Source organism: Neovison vison, chromosome 7 (genome assembly GCF_020171115.1).
Source record: "Neovison vison isolate M4711 chromosome 7, ASM_NN_V1, whole genome shotgun sequence".
NCBI classification, from domain to species: domain Eukaryota; kingdom Metazoa; phylum Chordata; class Mammalia; order Carnivora; family Mustelidae; genus Neogale; species Neogale vison.
The window spans coordinates 45,663,587-45,682,936 of NC_058097.1; the positions used below are offsets into that span (position 1 = coordinate 45,663,587).

The window sequence follows — 19,350 nt, forward strand, 5'->3', positions numbered from 1 at the left end:
AGTGAACTACAACACTTGGCAACCATTCACAGACTGAAAATAGTCCACTACCTAAAAACGTGAATTTCTGAAAATGCCTTCTCTCCCATTCTCTTTCTGTAGTGGGATGCTGGGAAACTCCCCCCCACCTTGGAGGGTATGATCGCAGTCCTAGGGGCAGAGGCTCCCTCTGTGTGTTGAGGGATCCACCCCCAAAGCCCTTCCTGTCTCTCCTGAGGATGCAGCCTGACCTCCTGGATCCCCACGCCTTCCCCACTGAGAGGACCATGGGGAACCCCTCTGCATCCACACGGGTGCAAAAATCATCCCTTCCAGCCCTCCGCGGTCTCAGGCAGCAGCAGGGACTCAGCTTAGTTCTCTGCCTCTGCTGGGGTTCCAATTGCTTCTGGAGAAGTTCATTTCCCCTTTACCTGCGTGTCTCTGTGTCTGCATAGTTTAGACGTGCTGTGAGCGGCAATCCGGTATTCAGAGCAGACAAGGTCTCCAGCGGGTACACGAACCAGCCACCTGGATGCAGAGTCTGGACCCGGGACCCCATCACCGCGACGGGACCCCCAGCCCATGCTCATCTTACCTGGTCTGGAAACTCACAGCTCCCCATCCCTCCCATGACCCCGACACCCAATCCCCACACTCACTCTGGGGGGTGCAGTTCAGGACGACATCAGCAAATGGGAACTGAGGAGCAGAGCAAGGACACGCCGCCCAAGGTCAGGCTGGCAGTGGACAGTCCAAGAATAGTTCGGTGAAGATCCACTTTCCTGCAAAATCAGAGCTCTAGCCCAAATACACGTCCCCTGATGCTCGCACACAGACCGCAGGGTGAGGAGGACAGCTCAGCCCCAGGAACAAGGGGCACCAAGGAGCCAGGACGGACGGTCTGGGATGTTCCCAGCAAGGCCAGAGGTGGATAGCGTCAGAGCAAAACAGAGACAGTGACAGAAAGAGAGCCCACACTCCAGGGCCATGAGCAGGGTAGTGTTCCATTCCCCATGTGCCCGTATCTCTCCTCTGGGCTCATTGTCACCATGACCTTGACCTGAGCCATTCAGACATGTCACATGAGTGTCTGTGCTGACATGAGCTCCCCAGCACTGCATGAACCCATGTCCTCTGCAGCAGCTCTGGGTCTGGGGACCCATCCATGGTGAGGACCCAGGGGTGTGCTGGGGATGAAGGAGACCCATGGGGGAGGCTCTGGGAGGGAAGGACCTGCCCTGGTCTCCTCACCCGGATGGGGCATCTCAGGAAGGCTCGAGGTCCACCTGCTGCACCATCATGGACACCAGAAACAGACTGGGCCTGAGGAGGGGCGTTCCTCTTCCTCTGGGACTGCTGACGTGACAACCCTGTGACAAGCAAGACTGGCCTCCCCGTGGCCACGCCCGGTGTGTCTGTCTGTCCTGCAGTCACAGTCAACCCTCCATCTGCACAGCCGGAACCAGAGAGAGGAGACACCATGACCCTCACCCTCACAACCCTGCTCTGTCTCGGTGAGATCTGAGGAGGAGAGGGGACACTCTAGTCTGGGAGGGACCCACCCCACAGACAGGCCTGGTCCGTCAGAGATCCCAGGCTCAGGAAGCTCACAGGAGGAGGGGATCTGCTAGGATTCGGGGCAAACCTCTCACAGGGACTCTCTTCCAGGGCTGAGTCTGGGCTCCAGGACCCAAGCCCAGACAGGTGAGTCTGATCCCAGGGGTCCCAGTCCCATCTCCTCATTGGGGACAGGAGTCACCCATCAAGCAGCAGGGGATGGAGAACAGAAGTTCTGGGCTGACCGAGGGCAATGTCTGGGGGCTTGGGGCTGAGCTGGGACCTGGGGGTGGGGAAGGTCTGTGTCCCAGCCTCTGTTTCCTTCCAGGGACCCTCCCCAGACCCACTGTCTGGGCTGAGCCAGGCTCTGTGATGCCTTGGGGGACATCTGTGACCATCTGGTGTCAGGGGAGCTTGGAGGCCCAGGAGTACCGCTTGCTTAAAGAGGGAGAGTTAGAGACCTGGGACAGACAGAAGCCACTGGAAACCAAAGACAAGGTCAAATTCCCCATCACACACATGGCAGACATATATGCAGGAAGATACCGCTGTGACTATCTCAGTCCCACTGGCTGGTCAGAGCCCAGTGACCCCCTGGAGCTGGTGGTGGTGACAGGTGCGAGCCCACTCAGGGTCCCAGCCCCAGGCTCTGCCCTCAGGAAGGGAGTGGGCTCTCAGCTGTCTCCTCTCACAGCCCAGCCTGGGGACAATGTGGGAGATCTGAGCCTCATTTCACACCACGCCCTCCTCCTCTCCTAGGATCCCAGGGCAAACCCAGCCTCTCAGCCCTGCCCAGCCCTGTCGTGACCTCAGGAGGGAATGTGACCCTCCAGTGTGCCTCACGGATGGGATTTCACAGGTTCATCCTGATGAAGGAAGGAGAGCGCCAGCCCTCCTGGACCCTGGACTCCCAGCCAGCCCCCCATGGGAGGACCCAGGCCCTATTCCCTGTAGGCCCCGTGACCCCCAGCCTCAGCTGGACGTTCAGATGTTACGGCTATTACAGCAACACCCCCCAGGTGTGGTCGGACCCCAGTGACCCCCTGGAGCTGCTGGTCTCAGGTGAGAAAGTCAGACTGTTGCCCCATCTGTGTTTTGAGGCACCAGACAGGTTAACGGGGACTCTGCTCCCAGGGGAGCTCCAATGAGACGTGGGTGAGGGGACCACGGGGACTCGCAGGTCAGCGTCACTGACCGTGATGGACGGTGAGACCCGGGGATCAGGATGGGAGAAGGGAGGTTTGGGGAGAAGCAGCCCCTGCCATCCACGGCTGGTCTCTCCCAGGTGTGTCGGGGAAGCCCTCCCTCCTGACCCAGCAGGACACTGTCGTGACCTCTGGACAGAGGCTGACTCTCCAGTGTCGCTCTGATGTCGGCTACAACAAATTCGCTCTGTCCAAGGAGGGGGCACCTGACCTTCCACAGCGGCTTAGCCGGCCGACCCAGTCTGGGCTCTCGGGGGGAACCTTCTACCTGGGCCTGGTGAGACCCTCCCATGGGGGCCGGTACAAGTGCTACGGTGGACACAACCTCTCCTCTGAATGGTCGGCCCCTAGTGACCCCCTGGACATCCTGCTCGCAGGTGAGGTCTCACGGCATCTGTCAGGACTCCAGACTCTGCACAGGTCCTGCCAGGCGAGCCCCAGGTGGTGGTGGCCGGGACCAGGGGTGAGGGGTCCTCAGGGAGGGAGAGAGACAGAGAGAGACAGGGGATAGGAAGGGACAGACTCGGAGGACACAGACAGACGCAGCTCAGATCAAGGGCTGGACAGTCCCTCACCCGCCCTTCCTCTCTCTAGGACAGCTCTCCTACACACCCTCCCTCTCAGTGCTGCCTGGACCCACGGTGGCCCCAGGAGAGAATGTGACCCTGCTGTGTCAGTCTCGGAGCTCTGTGGACTCTTTCCTTCTGTCCAAGGAGGGGGCAGCCGATCCCCCGCTGCGTCTTAGATCACAGTACCGAGCTGGGCAGCACCAGGCTGAATTCCCCATGAGTCCTGTGACCTCAGCCCACGGGGGGTCCTACAGGTGCTATGGCTCCGCCAGCACCTCCCCCTACCTGTTGTCACAGCCCAGTGATCCCCTGGAGCTCCTGGTCTCAGGTGAGGGTCCCTGACCTTGTCCCCTCTGTGTCCCAACATTTTCTTCAGGGCCCTGGGACCAGGAGGGGTCTGGTCTAGGATGGAAGTGAGGGGTTCCAAGGGAGTGTCCGCAGAGGGTCCACCCCTCACAGTGCAGGAGGGAAACAGGGTCCTCCCACACTTGCCCATCCCTCGCCCCAGCCCCAGGATTCTCCTGGGAGAGGAGGAGCTTGGGGGTCAGGCACATGAGGAGGAAGAGTGAGAGCAGAGACAGGTTCTCAGGGGAAGCTTCAGCCCCTCCACACTCCTGTCTTTTCCCCAGGACCCTCTATGGACCCCGGCCCCCCGACCACGGGCCCCTGGACCACAGGGCCAGGCTCGGCAGATGGTGAGTCACAAGAGCTGCTCTCCAGGGACTTTTCTTCTAGGCTCTCAGAGATGCCAGGGGGACGATGGGGCTCCAGGAGCTCTGAGGCTGGTGGAGGGGGGCTAGGTGGTCATGGCAGAGGGAGGGTGAGGTGCCCCCAGGTGCAGTGCGAAGTACAGGAGGCCCGGTGCCTCACCCTTACTGACCCCAGAGGCTCTGAGGGTGAGTGAGGGTCTCTGTCTGCTTTGGTTGGTGGGTCCATGGGGAACGAGTTCTGAGCTGTCCCTCAGTTCAGTGTCCTCCGGAGGCACTGGCTGGCACATGCCCCTCCCTGTGTGGGCCTCAGTTTCCCCAACTGTAAAGGAGAGAGTCGTGAACAGAGTAGATTTCCCATAGACCATGACTCTGATCCTGGGAGAGGAGGGCTTATGGGGAAGCCCCCCAGTTCGTGTCCCATGGGGAATTCTGTCCCTTTGCAGCAATGACAGTGACATTGTAGGTGGAGGGGAAGGAGGACAATGGCTGGGGGCATTCAGGTAATAATGGGAATCTGGAAGGACCCTCAGCTCCAGAAGAAGATGCTGGGACAGGCCGGGCCCCAGATGAGGAGCCCAGAGCCCCAAGCTGGTGTCTGCACAGGGGACAGCATGAGGAGAACTCAGGGAACCCACAGCCCTGGTTCTAGTCTCAGCCCTGCTGCCTCCAGGCTGGGTGACCTGAGACATGACCTCTCTGTGCCTTAGTTTTCTGACTGTGGAGTGGGCGGGAGGGGCAGCAGTCGTCTGCTGGGTGATCATTGATGGGGTCAGAGCTGAGTGCACAGAGCCCAGCAGGTGCCTGGCACACAGTAGGTGCTCAGGTAAATGGCATAACTGGCTCATTCATTGTGTGGCTCGTACACAAGGTCCCCACTGGTACCCGAACGCCCTCACTGGGGCCTCGGTGGCCTTTGTCCTGCTGCTCGGCCTCCTCGTCTTCCTCCTGGTCCGACACCGGCATCGGGTCAAATGCAGAAAGCCAGGTGAGAAGAGGAGGGGGTAAAAGGCTCCAGGGGTGGTGGCTGCCCCGTGGGCCAAGAGGGTGGGCTCAGAGCAGCGGCCAGAGGGAAACCAGAGTGGTGGGAAAGGCCAGCATAGAAGGACACCTGTGCAGAATCTCAACTCAGAGAATCTAGAAAGAAACCCCCAGGTCGGCCCCCACGAGCCAGTTGAAGGTACTTCCCTCCATTCAAACTGGGGAGATGGAGAAACACACAGACAGTATGTGTGAAGGGCGCCTTTCCCTAGAATCACATGGTTGGGGGTGGGGGTCATACCCTCCCAGCCCAGAGGGACACTGATTCCCAACATCCTGCAGGGGCTGCAGACCCAGAGCCCAAGGACAGAGGCCTGCACGACAGGTAACTCCTGCCCGCAGTCCCCCAGACTCCCACCCACCTGCCTCTGCTATGCCCCCCTAACACCCTGTCTCCTCCCCAGCTCCAGCCCAGCCCCTGCCGCCCAGGAGGAGAGCCTCTGTGAGATGAAGGGGGCCGCCCTGGGGGTGGGCTGGGAAGGCCCGGGTCCGGGGTGAGGACTGAATTCCCACATGCCCCTCAGCCCACTGCTGAATTTCTAGGACGGCAGACACCCTATCTGGGAGCAGGGCGGGGTCTGCAGCCCTGAGAGGAGGGCTCAGGGGACCTTGCCAAGAGACACACCCTTTTCTGTCCCAGCAGATGTTGCCATGCAAGACATTCAGCCTGAGGAGGGGGTGGAGCTGGACCATCGGGTGAGACCCCCACTCTCATGCAGACCCCAGGGTCTTCATGGTGCTAAACTGAATCCAGTGAGCACTTCTGTGTCCTCACACCACCCAGTCTCAGTAGTGTCCCTCAGAGGCCCTCACGCTCTTGGGCACCCAGGATCAGCCCACTGTGACCTTGTGGGGCCTCCTTTGTGCTCCCCTTGTCTGGCTCCCCAACCACTGTCTGACTTCTGGTTATTGGGGTCCATACTCACGTCTCAAGAGAGTGCATGAAGAAATGATTCTCCCACCGGTCACTAAGTCCCTTCATTCATTCACCCAGCAAATGATACAGGGAGCGCAGCATTTGCCAGGTCCCGCCTAGTGCGGCCGGCATAGCTGTGAGCCAATCTGACCACCCTTCATGAGTTCACTTTGTGGGTGGTGGACAATATGCACGGAAGTGGGCAGCATCCTCGAGGGCAACGTGTGGCCAAGGAAGAGAAAACCAGGGCACAGGATAGCAGGTGCAAAGGTCCTGAGGCAACATGCTTTATCAGGAGCATGGCCCATGCAGCTGCAACCAAATGAGCAAGAAATACTGTCCAGAATAGAATCAGAGCCAGAGTAAGAATCACATGCCCCAAGGCTCAGGAAGCCCCTGGAGAGTTCACCAGGAAAGTGACCTAATGGGCAGGAAAGTGTGAGGCATCGCTCTGGCAACCATGGGGAAAATTGTCTGAGGTGGTCAAGGGGAATCAAGAAGACAAACCTCCGCTTCACTCTCTGTCTGCAGCAGAACACACAAGATGAAGACCCCCAGGGAACAACGTATGTCCAGGTGAGCCGGTCAAAATCAAGACTTAGGTGTGGACTGGCCACTTCTCCTTCCCCCGTGTTAGAGGGACTGTTGGACTCAGAGGACAGACAAGCAGAGGAAGACAGACAGATGGACTGTCAGGTGGGTCCCTTCTTCTCTGAGTTCCCAGGCTTCCCCCTCCTCAATCACAAGCCTCCCCTCTCTTCCCCACTGCAGGTTGTTGCATCTGACACCCCCCAGGATGTGACCTATGCCCAGCTGGACCCCTTGGCCCTCAGATAGGAGAAAAGGGCATCCCCTCCTTCCCAATCAGAGGAACCCCCAGCAGAGCCCAGTGTGTATGCTGCTCTGACCATCCACTAGCCCAGGAGGGACCCAGACCTCACACTCCAGAGAAGGGGACCACAGGGACCCTGGAAGGCACAGGAGCTCCTCACAGTGGGTGCCACCTAATGATCCTACCCCGCCTGGACTCCTCACATGGACCAGTAAGAACTCCTGGGACCCTCTGGGAGTCACCAATTCTGCCATCAAAGATTGTAATACCCCTACACTTTGGAAATCAGAGCAACAGACTTCCCAGTTACCCATGAAAGAAATGAGAAAATCAAAAAGGAAACAAGAAAATGTTTACACTGAAGGATAATGTAAATGTTATACTTCAAACCAGTGAAATGGGAAAATTAAGAACCAAGTCAATGATCTAAGCTATTGTACCAAGAATTTAGAAAAAGAATAACAAATTATTCCAAATGAAGGTAGAAGAAGGGAAATTAAAGTGATAAGAGAAGCTACTAATGAGGTCAAACAAAAAAAAAATAGAGAAGAGTCAATGAAGCCCAAAATGTTCATTTTTGTATATATTCATCATATGTTGAAATCCTAGTCACAATGGCCAAGGAACACAGAGAGAGAAGGCACACAACACATCACCAGTCAGGACAGCGTCACATCCTACACACTTTAAATCAATAACAGAGTTTATTATGTTCACTTTTATTAATTGTTATTATATTATGAACAATTTTATGCCAAAATATTAGAGAAGGTAGATGAAACAGACAAAATCCTCAGAAATACAGGTTACCAAACTAATGGACACCGGGATGAATAGAAAATCGGAATCACTGTGTGTAAAACGCAGTGAGTATGCAGTTAAAGTTTTTCCCACAAAGTGAACTGAGTCTGGAAAGTTTCACTGGTGAATGCCCCCAAATACTGACGCACTTGTGAAATATACACACACGAGCACATGGACACACCTACACTCGTGAATATGTGAACACATGCACACTCATGGACATGTCTACACGCAAGAACATGTGAGTACACAAACGAACACACGCGTACACATACACATACCGAACTCACACAGGCTTCCCCTGAGAATAGAGAAAGAAGGAGTACTTCCCCAGCCCGTTTTATCAGGCCTGAAAAAGCAAAAATTGACATGAGAATCTGACGAGAAGAGCCAACCAATTAAATAAAGGGGGGGAAAAGTGATAAGTACTAAATGGATAGACTAGGGACTCCAGCCTGGCTGTTTCCACCTGGACACCCCCAGCTGATGAGGCTGGGATGCTGTAAGTGCCCAATTCAACGTTACTTTGCCTAATTCTCATTTGTTGCCTACTATTACCTTCATCGATGTGTGGAATCCTTTCCTCTTCTATTCCTCTTCCTTAAGCTCCTTGGAGGAACTATCTTAAGCATCCGGACTTGGGCTCTCTTAGGTTTCTATAATAATAATGTTTTCTTTCCTTCTGGAAACTGAATGAATTAATAGATAAATAAATAAATAAAATATTCTGATTATTCATGGATCACAAAATTGTATGCATCAACTATCCAAAATAATGTAAAGATCTATTACTCTAATCTGAAAAGGATTTATGCCACGTCACTTGAAACATCAATCAAATGAATTGCATCTCGGAGGTCCTGTTTGGGGCCAAGAGGAAGTAGACATCCATTTCCCTGCAGAACCCCATTGTTCACAGGTGAAACTCCCACAGACTATAAACAAGACACATGAGTACTCTGAAAAGTGGAGCAAAGTCAGCCTCCAGGCTCAGACTATGAAGACCCCAGGAAGGACACAGCTGATGTCACAGGAGGGCACGTGGGGCCCCTGTACTCTGTGCCTTCCACGTGGCAGTAATGAGTCAGCACCCCAGCAATGTGCCAAGAGTGGCCTCTGTGACCGAAGATTTAAATAAGATCCAGACCCTCAAAACATCATATCCAAACCCGCCAGGTCTCCATTAAAAAAAAGTCACTCATTCAAATAACATGGAGGACAAGGGGAGATGGAGAGGAGAAGGGAGTTGAGAGAAATTGGAAGGGGAGGTGAACCATGAGAGACTATGGACTCTGAAAAACAATCTGAGGGGTTTGAAGGGGCGGGGGGTGGGAGGTTGGGGGAACCAGGTGGTGGGTATTAGAGAGGGCGCAGATTGCATGGAGCACTGGGTGTGGTGCAAAAACAATGAATACTGTTACACTGAAAAGAAATAAAAAAAAATTTTTAAAAAGTCACTCATCATAACAAGGGCCAGGAAAATCTCCTTGGAGTGAAAAAGAGCAGGTGTATAGATGCTAGCTCTCCACCGACACTGTTTTGGACAAGGACTCCAAGGCCAATGCAATGGAAATGCTTCAAGGAACTATTACACACACACACACACACATGCTTCACACACATCCAAAAATATACTGGTGCCATTTTCCCAACAGCTTTTGCTCACTTCATGTCTCTGGGTCACATCTGGGTAATTATCCCAGTATTTCAAGCTTTATTATCATTATTGTGTGTGTGTGTGTGATGGTAATCTGTGATCAGTGAGCTTGGATGTCACTATCATCATTGTTTTGGGGGCACCACAAACCACACCCACATAAGACAATGAATGTGGGTTCTCGCCACCCCATCAACCTACGGTTCCCTGTATCATGCCCTCTCCCCCGGGCCTCCCTGTTCCCTGAGACCCAGCAGTACTGAAATGAGGCTGGTTAATACTCCCACCATGGCCTGCTGGAGTCCAGTGAAATGAAGAGCTGAACGTCTCTCCCTCTAAATCCAGCGCCGAGACCTGACTAAGCTTAGGGAGGAAGGCGGGTCGAAGGCCAACTCAGGCCAAAGCCAGGTCTGTTGTGCCAAACGGCCCAGCTGTAAGCACAGAGGATAAGGTCGTGAACGCTATTGCAAGAGCTCATCCCGAGCAAGGCCCTGACTCCCTTCAATTCTGTGAAGGCCCAGGGAGGCGTGGAGCCTGCAGACCCGTTTGAAGCCCGCAGAGGTGGTTCAGCAGGCGGGAGGAAAGAAACCGTCCCCAGGACAGTGCAAGGTCAAGCAGCCGGTGCTGACAGAGGAGCCACCGCCACGAGTTACTCGGAGCCAGCTGACGTGATCTGCCACAGCGGCTGCACTAACCACGGATCTCCAGTGTGGATGGAACAGCCTCCTGCTGGTGGAGGATGCCATGTAGGACTCTCATCACTAGAGAGAAGTCAGTGTCGGCCTCAAAGCCACAGAGGACAGGCTGAGTCCTGCCAGGGGCTAAGGCATTTGGGGCTTTGAGCTGGAGCCCGTGCTCAGGGACACTCTGAGACTCCTAGGGCCTTCGGGAATGATGCTGAATCTCCTCTGCCCAGGCTCCAGCGGCGCATCTCTTTACAACACAGTTACTGAATATTTTAAGCCCAGTCTCGAGACATACTGCTCAGAGGGAAAAAAAAACCATCCTTGCCCTTGGTGACAATGCACCTGGTGACCCAGGGGCTCCAATGGGGATGTTCAACGAGATTAATGTTGTGTTCACACCTGCAAACACAACACCCGTCCTGCAGCCCATGGATCAAGGAGTCCTTTCCACATTCAGGTCTTAGCATGAGCAAACACGATTTGCAAGGCTGTAGCTGCCTTAGTGACTGCTCTGATGCAGCTGGGCAAAGTCAACTGAAAACCTTCTGAAGAAGATTCAGCATTCTAGATGCCATTAAGGGCACTTGGGATTTGGGGCACCTGTGTGGCTCAGCCGGTTAAGCATCCGACTCTTGATCTCAGCTCAGGTCTTGATCTCAGGGTGGTGAGTTCAAGCTCTGCATTGGGCTCTACACCTGTGGAGGCTATTTTTAAAAAAGTAAAAGAACATTGGTAATTCATGGGAAGAGCTCCAAATACCGGCCTTAACAGGCATTTGGAAGAAGTGGATTCCAACCCTCATGGATGACTCTGAAGGGCTCAAGGCTTCAGGGAGGAAGTCACTACAGGAGTGGTGGGAAGAGCAAGAGAACCGGAAGTCACTGTGGAGCCTGAAGAAGGGACTGCACCACGGCAAGCTCACGTTCAAATTCGAACGGACAAGGAGCCGCTTCTGAAGGAGCAACAAAGAGAGGGCTTCCCGGAGTCGGAAGCTACTCCTGGAGAAGATGCTGTGCACATTGTTGAAATGACAACCGAGGATTTGGACTATCACACAGACTTGGTAAAGAAGCGGCAGGGTTTTAGAGCATCGACTCCAATTTTGAAAGCAGCTAGAGAAAGCAGTTCTACTGCAGTTAAAGGCTGGCAAACAGCATCACCTGCCACCGAGAAGTTGGGACAGGAAGAGTCGATCGATGTGGCAAACTTCACTGTTGTCTTATTTTCAGAGTCTTCCCAGAGTCTTCCGTCTTCAGCACCCCCCATCCTGTCCAGGTAGCAGCCACCAGCATGGTGGAGGCAACATTATAGGATTTTTGTTCCCTTAGTGCCCACGGTTCTTGGTCATACTGCTTCAAAGAATGAAGATTTAGACCCAACGAAGAGTGATGGGCAGTCAAGTTTATTGAGCTCGCAGAGAGGGAAGGAACCCAAGGTCGCTGTTTTGGAGTTCAAGTCTAGGGGTCTTATAAACTCTTTGGAGGAACTATCTTAAGCATCCTGAGTTGGGTCTGCTGTAGATTGGCTGCTAAGAAGTCCCAATCAGGGTTTTGATCATGCACCCACTTACCTGTTGGGTTATTGTTTGCTTGTTGATGCTGATCTGGAGACTAACTGCCTCAACTTGTGATGGTGACCAATGTTTTACGGTTAATTGTTTTATTTCAGGATGTTTTGCAAAAGTTGCTTCTGCAGAAGCTGCTAGTCAGAATACTATCATGGTTTTGTCTAAGCTGTGAAACAGGATGCTAGTGCGGTTTTTTCTCCGCTGTCCTGGCTCTGTGTTTTCTTGCTGGGGACCCTGACCCTGAAGACCTACGTGTCCAATTAACCCCTAACAGCAAGCCTCTCCAGCAGCAGAAAGATTACCACCCCGAAAGCTCAGATGGTGGTCAGCACTTGTTACCCATAAAGTATTTTTAAAATTGAGCTGGGTGCATTGTGAGTTCTTTAGACATGCTGTTGGGCACATAATAGACCACCCTGTAACGTGAATAGAACTTAATTGCCCTGGGAAACCAAAAGTCCCTTGACTTGCTTTACTACATGCTTTCTTGGTGGTCTGGAATTAAGCCCCCAGTGTCTCCAAGGTGCGCCCGCCATCCCAGAGCCTGTGTGCGAGCCAGATGTCCAGAAAGGAGGTCAAGAAACTGTAAGTTGCTGCAGGCGATGAACAGCGCCAAACTGGAGGCGAACAAATAGCAAGAGGTTTTAGAACATCTCCCCCGTTCCGCAAACCCAAAGGAAATCCCAAAATACGAGCCGCGGTTTGGGGTGAATGAAGGAGGCCCGCGGCGCGGGACGGTGATTTCCCCCAAGTGGGGGCGGCGGGCGCCAGGCGAGCTGCTCCGGGTGAAGCCCAATTCCCGGTGTGGGGACGGTTGGGGACAGGACTGCAACCCCGCGGGAGGCCTGGCCTGGCCTCTGCGCTGGCTGACCAGACCTGTGTGCGGCCACCGGACGTTGAGAGCGGCGACCTTGGGAGTCGGGAAGTGACCGGGCCTCTCCTAGAAGGTTCCAGGCTTCAGCCCTGGGGATGTCGTGGGAGGCGGGGTTGTTCCACGAAGCGGGTGCTACTGTGGCCCAGAGAAGGGGACCATTACGTCTCGACTCACACGATCCATAGCAGGACAGTGGGGGAAACGTCCCGCCCCCTTCCTAGCGCGCGTGCGCCGCGACCCGCGTCGGCACGGGGCCACGGTCCTCCAGCTCAGCTCGCCACTCTGGCCCGACCTGTCGTCTCGAATGCTTCCCCTTCTGATTGGTGCAGGCCTGCGGCGTGCGCGCTGACGTCACCAGGCCGCGTCGTTGATATAAAAGCGTGGCCGGGGAGCACGTCCTCCTTTTTCCCAGAGCGCGGAGACTACGGTAAAGGTGAGTGTGGTGTGCTGCGCTCTCCTCAGGGTGTGGGTAACGGGGTCGTGCGGACCGCCCCCTCCCCGACCTTAGATGACTACCTGGGAGGGGGCGGGATGGGACTGCCCCGCGGCAGTGCGGGTGGTGTGGGCTCCGGAGGCGGCCCATCACGCTCCCGGCTTGTACCCCGCGCAGGCGCGCGCACGCAGCCAACATGCCGGTGGCCCGGAGCTGGGTTTGTCGCAAGACCTACGTGACCCCTCGGAGGCCCTTTGAGAAGTCGCGGCTCGACCAAGAGCTGAAGCTGATAGGTGAGCGGCCCGGACCAGGTTTCCGCTTCCGGGGCGGGGCCGCGTGGGCCCCGGGACCCGGCCCGGCTAGCAGCGCCGTCTCTCGGCAGGCGAGTACGGGCTCCGGAACAAACGTGAGGTGTGGAGGGTCAAGTTCACCCTGGCCAAGATCCGCAAGGCCGCGCGGGAGCTGCTGACGCTGGACGAGAAGGACCCGCGGCGCCTGTTTGAGGGTGAGGGAGTATGTGTGTGAGACACGGTGTGAGAGCGAGACATGCCAGCTTCCCGGATGCCGGCTCTGAAGCCCTCGCACGTCACTGGGTGCGCTGCACAACCCCCGGGGTTAGCGTCTCCGGGCCCCTCACTGCGGTGGGTCGGGGAGCCTGGGGAACGGGACCCCGCGCATCACCAGCTGTGACTGGTAAGGGACTCCACGATGACCCCAGGTGTGGAAGGGGTGCCCTGTGTGTAGACGCTCACGTGGGGCACAGTGCACACGCGCCACCGCTGGTTTGGCGGTGACCCCTAGGTTGGCCGCCTCGCACCCGTCCTCCTGGTGCCGCTTTGCGCCCCCCCTGAGCTTGGGCAGCCTTGGTTGGTGGTGGAAAGCGGGAGGGGCTGGGAATCCCGCGCCTGGTCAGCGTCCTGATCGGGTTCCTCTCCTGGTGTCCCGGTGTTCACCTGAGACAGAAATGTGCTGTGATACGGGAGCCCTCACGGCTGAGCTTGAGTGGTCGCTCATGTTGGACGGTTTTGTTTTGTTAGATTATGTTTATTTGGTAGATTGGTGGGGAGCAGGCTCCACACCGAACAGAGAGCCCGATGGGGGCTGGATCCAAGGACCCTGTAGATCATGACCTGGGCCGAAGGCAGAGGCTTTAAGCTACTGAGCCACCCAGGCATGTCCCCCCACACACACACATATTTAAAGTTGAGAAAGGTGTGGAGCTTGTTAAACCAAAAATAGCTCACACAGTGGTGAAAAATTCAGGAATCCCCTCCCCTGGGGGTGCTCCGGTGGATGTTTATCCCACAGTCTGGGGAGCCAGCCACAGGTTGTTGAGGACAGAGGGATTTTCTGTAGATGAGCTGCTCAAGTCCGTCCTAGAGAGGCAGGTGTGTGGCGGCTGGGCAGGGTTGATCCACAGGTAATCCAGGAGTATTTGTGGTCTTCTGTGGCAAAAGTGGAAGCTACAGGGGAAGGCAGCACTGTAGGCTGTAGGCTTTCTAGCAAACGAAGCCATTTATCCCCATGGGACAGGAAGGAGGGGCCCACCTGCCTGTGTCTGCAGGTGTTTGTCACTGGTATGGCCTGAGGCCCAGCCTTTCCCACTGACCGCTGCATAGGGCAAGAAGCTTCTCTGATTCTGGTCTGTTGAAAAGCCTCTTAAACCAGTTGTAGCCAACATGTGGCCAGGGGTCCATCCAGGTATGGGCTTTGTCCTAATGGCATTGGTAGAGAAACTGGTACTTCACGTTTTTCAGCTCAGGAACTAAGCCACTTCAGTTGTCTTGTGCCATGATGACAGAGAAAGGTCTCTGCCTCTGTGGACTGTACACGTTAATATCCAGTTGTAAAACATTGTATTGTGACTGACCTTGCTTTGTCCAGATGGAGCCCAGGTAACTCCGGTCGTTGGACATACTCCTGTTGACAAAGTTTATTCAGTGTGCACTGAAAATTACTTTACTTATTACACATATATAAGGCTTTTTGGTGTTGATGGAGTGGCTGGGCCTCCCCATTTTTTAACAGTGTGTGGGTGGTTCAGTAGTAAAAGTGAAATAACGTTTGTTTTTTAATGATAGTGGGGGGTTTTGTTTTTTTGTTTTATTTGACAGAGATCACAAGTAGGCAGAGAGAGGGGGGAAGCAGGCTTCCCGCTGAGCAGAGAGCCTGATGCTCTGACCTGAGGTGAAGGCAGAGGCTTAACCCACTGAAGCCACCGAGGCGCCCCGATAGTGGTTTCATTTTACGTAGAAGTCTATAAAGAGATTTTAAGCTTCGAGTTCTTGAAGTTTCTGTTCTCTAGCATAAGGACAGAAAAGTGTTCTAGCTGGTAGATAATTCCAAACTTGTTTTTATTTGCCTCTTGGGCTTTTTTTTTTTTAATTAATATTTGAATATTATTGTTATTTCTTAACCAGTGTATAATCACAGGCTATATTATATAGTTGCAGATGTATAACATAGCAATTGGATTTTTCTATGTACTGTGAAATGATCCCAGTGAGTTTACTTAACACCTTTCAAAAAGCCTTAAAAAAAGATGGACAGGGTACTTCAGTTAAGCATCTGCCTTTGGCTTGGGTCATGATCCCAGAGTCCTGGGATCAAGCCCTGCATCAGTCTGGCACCTTCTGCTCCCCCTGTTTTTTCTCTCTCTAACAAATAAGAAAAATCTCTTTTTTTTTTTAGATAGCAATTTTGTAATGTACAATAAGTATTATAACTGGCAGTTTGTACATTTGACAACCTTCACCTATTTCCCCTGTGCTTTTGGCAGCCGCATAATGTATTCTTTTTATGATCCTGAGGTATTTTGGGGTGATGCTGGTGGTTTTGTTTAGATTCCACATAAAAGGGGCACCTGGGTGGTTCAGTGGGTTAAAGCTTCTGCCTTCGGCTCAGGTCATTATCTCAGGGTCCTGGAATCGAGCCCTGCATTGGGCTCTCTGCTTGGCAGGGAGCCTGTTTCCCTTCCTCTCTCTCTGCCTGCCTGTCTGCCTACTTGTGATCTCTCTGTCAAATAAGTAAGTAAAATCTTTAAAAAATAGAAAAGATTTAGATTCCACATACAAGTGAGATCATAGCATTTGACTTGGCAGAATGCAGTTGGTCCATCCATGTTGTTGCAGGTGGTGAGATTTCATTCTTTTTATGGCTGAGTAATGCCCACTGTGTGTATATACTCCCCTCCCTCTGTTATCCATTCAACTGACTGGACGCTTAACATTGTTTCCATGGCTTGGCCGTTGGTAATAATGCAGTGAATATGGGGTTAGCGCTTTCCTTTTTGGATAAATACCCAGAAGCAGGATTGCTGCATCATCATAGTTAACTTGTGGGAAACCTCCATACTGTTTTCCATAGCGATTGCCACTTTGCATTCCCACCCGCTGCACAGGGGTTCCCTTTTCTCCACTTCCTCACCAGCACCATTGTCTGTTGGGTTTTAGTTGTAGCCAGTCTGATGTGTGAGGTGATATTGCTGCTTTTGATGCTCATTTCCCTGATGATCAGCGACGACGAGCACCTGATCGTGTTACCTATTGGCCATCTGTAGGTCTCTGCCCATTTTTAAATAACATTGTTGTGGAGTTTTTTGTTTTTTGGATTTTTTTTTAAAGATTTTATTTATTTATTTGACAGATGGAGATCACAAGCAGGCAGAGAGAGAGAAGGAAGCAGGCTCCCTGAAGAGCAGAGAGCCTGATGGGGGGCTCGATCCCAGGACCCTGAGATCATGACCTGAGCCGAAGGCAGAGGGTTAACCCACTGAGCCACCCAGGTGCCCCCGTTTGGAGTTTTTTGCTATTGACTGAGAGTTGCTTGTGTATTCTTGGTGTTAACCTATGTCAGATACATGATTTGCAAGCATTTTCTCTTTTTCAAGATTGCTTTGGAGTCTTTTGTGGTCCGTACAAATTTTAGGATTAATTCTTCTACTTACACGGACAATGTCTTTGGCGGAGCGCCTGGGTGGCTCAGTTGGTTAACCTCTTCCTTCAGCTCAGGTCATGATCCCAGAGTCCCAGAATCAAGCCCCTCTTGTGCTCATAGCACATGAGCTCATGTGTGCACACTCTTTCTCTCTCTCTCTGTGAAATAAATGTTAAGAAACCAAATACTTCTGGAATTCTCATAGGGATTATATTGAATTCTTTTATTGCTGGTGTATGTAGCACTGGTGTTTTAACAGTATTTTTCCAAACTGTGAGCATGGGATAGCTTTTCATTCTGTGTCTTCAGTTTTTTTCTCATCAATATCTTAAACAGTTTTTAGTGTGCAGGTTTTTCATCTTTTTGGTTAAATCTTTTTCTAGGTATCTTATATTTGTTGATATTTGGAAATAGGAAGATACCATGTCTCCTGTTAAGCATTACCTGGCCTACAGCTTTTCCTCAGGTCTAGAAGCTAGGTACGCCGGTCCAGTGTACTGGTAGGGCTTTCCTGATTATAGGTTGGCTCTTGACCACCAGGCTTCATTGTGGGCGTAATGGTTAAGTGATAGCAGCATAGTTTTTTCCAGGGAGATGCTAAGTGCTCTTCTAGGGATTATCTCATTACTCTCCTGACACTTCCAAGGAAGGTGTTGTTTCAGATGGGAGCAAAGGTGTTTGTGGGCACTTGCCCTCACTGGTAGGATGAGAGTGTGGTCACAGTGGTTGCTACGTGAATTTTTATTTTTTTTTCTTTTTTTATTTTTTTTTTAAGATTTTTTTTTTATTTATTTCACAGAGAGAGATCACAAGCAGACGGGGGTGGGGGAAGCAGGCTCCCTGCCGAGCAGGGAGCCCAATGCGGGACTCGATTCCAGGACCCTGAGATCATGACCTGAGCCGAAGGCAGCGGCTTAACCCACTGAGCCACCCAGGCACCCTGCTACGTGAATTCTTACATAGGAATGGGTCTTAGCTCCCTCTCATGTCACAGCTCCGTGGAGCTCCTTAAGCTCCATGAAGTCAGAGGTGAGCCAGACACCCCAACCCATGCTTTTTCCCCTCCTACCAGGCAATGCCTTGCTTCGGCGACTGGTGCGCATTGGAGTGCTGGACGAGGGCAAGATGAAGCTGGATTATATCCTGGGTCTGAAGATTGAGGATTTCTTGGAGAGGCGTCTGCAGACCCAGGTCTTCAAGCTGGGCTTGGCCAAGTCCATCCACCATGCCCGTGTGCTGATCCGCCAGCGCCACATCAGGTAACTCCCTTAGGGAGCTCCCTGAGTCTATCTTCTATCCATCCCCCTCGCTAAGTTTGCTGTCCTTACCTCCTATGCAGCCCTCAGAGGTGACAAAAGGTGTGACTACACCTTGAGGGTAAGATTGGCGCCTGCAAACAGCTCATGGGGTGCTGGGGACAGCCTCATCCCCCACCTTGTATAGAGCCCAGCGCAAGGGTCACTGCGGCCTGAGCCGTACACCTTGCGAAGGCTTCTTCGGGCAGCTGGACAGGTAACCGCTTGGTGTGCTCTGGTGGGCGTCAGCTGGTATGGGTGGGTTCATGGATACAGCTGTCTGTTGGACCCACTCATGGACTCAGTCCAGAGCCTGGTACCGTTAACCAGTGTTAATTTGCCAAGTTGACCACAACCCGTGGTCTGATGCTCAGGTGCCAGGACTATAGGAGTCTGCTGGCTTTGGGGGACAGCTGGGTCTTTTCTCTGGGTGCTCAGTTTGCCCTTCGTCAGATGTAGAACGGAGTCTCAGGTAGCTGCTTTGGGGATAGGGAGACTTGACCTTAGAGAGTAAAGCCCCGTGGTTCCACTTTGAGAATCTGACAGTGGGTTACTGGCTGCCACCAGGGCTCCCCCTTCTTACTTCATGGGCTGGTTGAGTCAAGTGATGCTCTAAAGCGTTCCAGACACACAGGTGCTACAGGGTCAGAAACACCCTTGTTACCAAGTCAGGGTCCAAGCAGCGAGCAGTAGTATTTCCTCCCACTGGGGTCCTGTTCCCCGTCCCTTCAGCTGCCATCCCCCTTCCAGGGTCCGAAAGCAAGTGGTGAACATCCCATCCTTCATCGTCCGCCTGGATTCCCAGAAGCACATTGACTTCTCCTTGCGGTCTCCGTATGGGGGTGGCCGCCCAGGCCGCGTGAAGAGGAAGAATGCCAAGAAGGGCCAGGGTGGGGCTGGCGCTGGCGATGACGAAGAGGAGGATTGAGCCCACCCTTCCCTTCCATCCATCCCCCACCCCCACCCCAGGGGCCCGTGGATTGTCTGGTTTCCCAGTCACATAATAAAAGAACCAATACTTTGGAACTGATGTTTATTGGTGTTATCTGTCTGCCTCCATTTTCTTTCTTTCTTTTTTTTTTTTTTTTTTTTTTTTTAAGATTTTATTTATTTATCTGAGAGACCGTGAGAGCAGGAGCGAGGAGAAGGTCAGAGAGTGAAGCAGACTCCTCGTGGAGCTGGGAGCCTGATGTGGGACTCACTCCGGGATCATGACCTGAGCCGAAGGCAGTCGTCCAACCAACTGAGCCACCCAGGCGTCCCTGTCTGCCTCCATTTTCTGAACATAGCAC

General features: G+C 53.2%; 2 protein-coding genes across 2 annotated transcripts; both read left to right on the forward strand.

Moving 5' to 3' along the window:
- The first annotated feature begins 1,436 nt into the window (after window positions 1-1,436).
- On the forward strand, window positions 1,437-7,326 carry LOC122911669 (leukocyte immunoglobulin-like receptor subfamily A member 6). The gene is made up of 13 exons (XM_044256620.1): window positions 1,437-1,493; window positions 1,648-1,683; window positions 1,865-2,152; window positions 2,296-2,598; window positions 2,822-3,118; window positions 3,336-3,638; window positions 3,940-4,005; window positions 4,889-5,005; window positions 5,341-5,383; window positions 5,463-5,500; window positions 5,702-5,754; window positions 6,509-6,670; window positions 6,746-7,326. The coding sequence occupies exons 1-13, from the start codon at window positions 1,460-1,462 to the stop codon at window positions 6,809-6,811; spliced, it is 1,806 nt and encodes a 601-aa protein (XP_044112555.1). The 5' UTR covers window positions 1,437-1,459; the 3' UTR covers window positions 6,812-7,326.
- A 5,409-nt stretch (window positions 7,327-12,735) lies between these two features.
- RPS9 (ribosomal protein S9) lies at window positions 12,736-19,088 on the forward strand. Its single transcript, XM_044256644.1, has 5 exons — window positions 12,736-12,827; window positions 13,005-13,120; window positions 13,210-13,332; window positions 17,836-18,022; window positions 18,809-19,088. Exons 2-5 carry the CDS (start codon window positions 13,024-13,026, stop codon window positions 18,984-18,986), a joined length of 585 nt encoding a protein of 194 aa, XP_044112579.1. The 5' UTR covers window positions 12,736-12,827; window positions 13,005-13,023; the 3' UTR covers window positions 18,987-19,088.
- The last annotated feature ends 262 nt before the right edge of the window (window positions 19,089-19,350 follow it).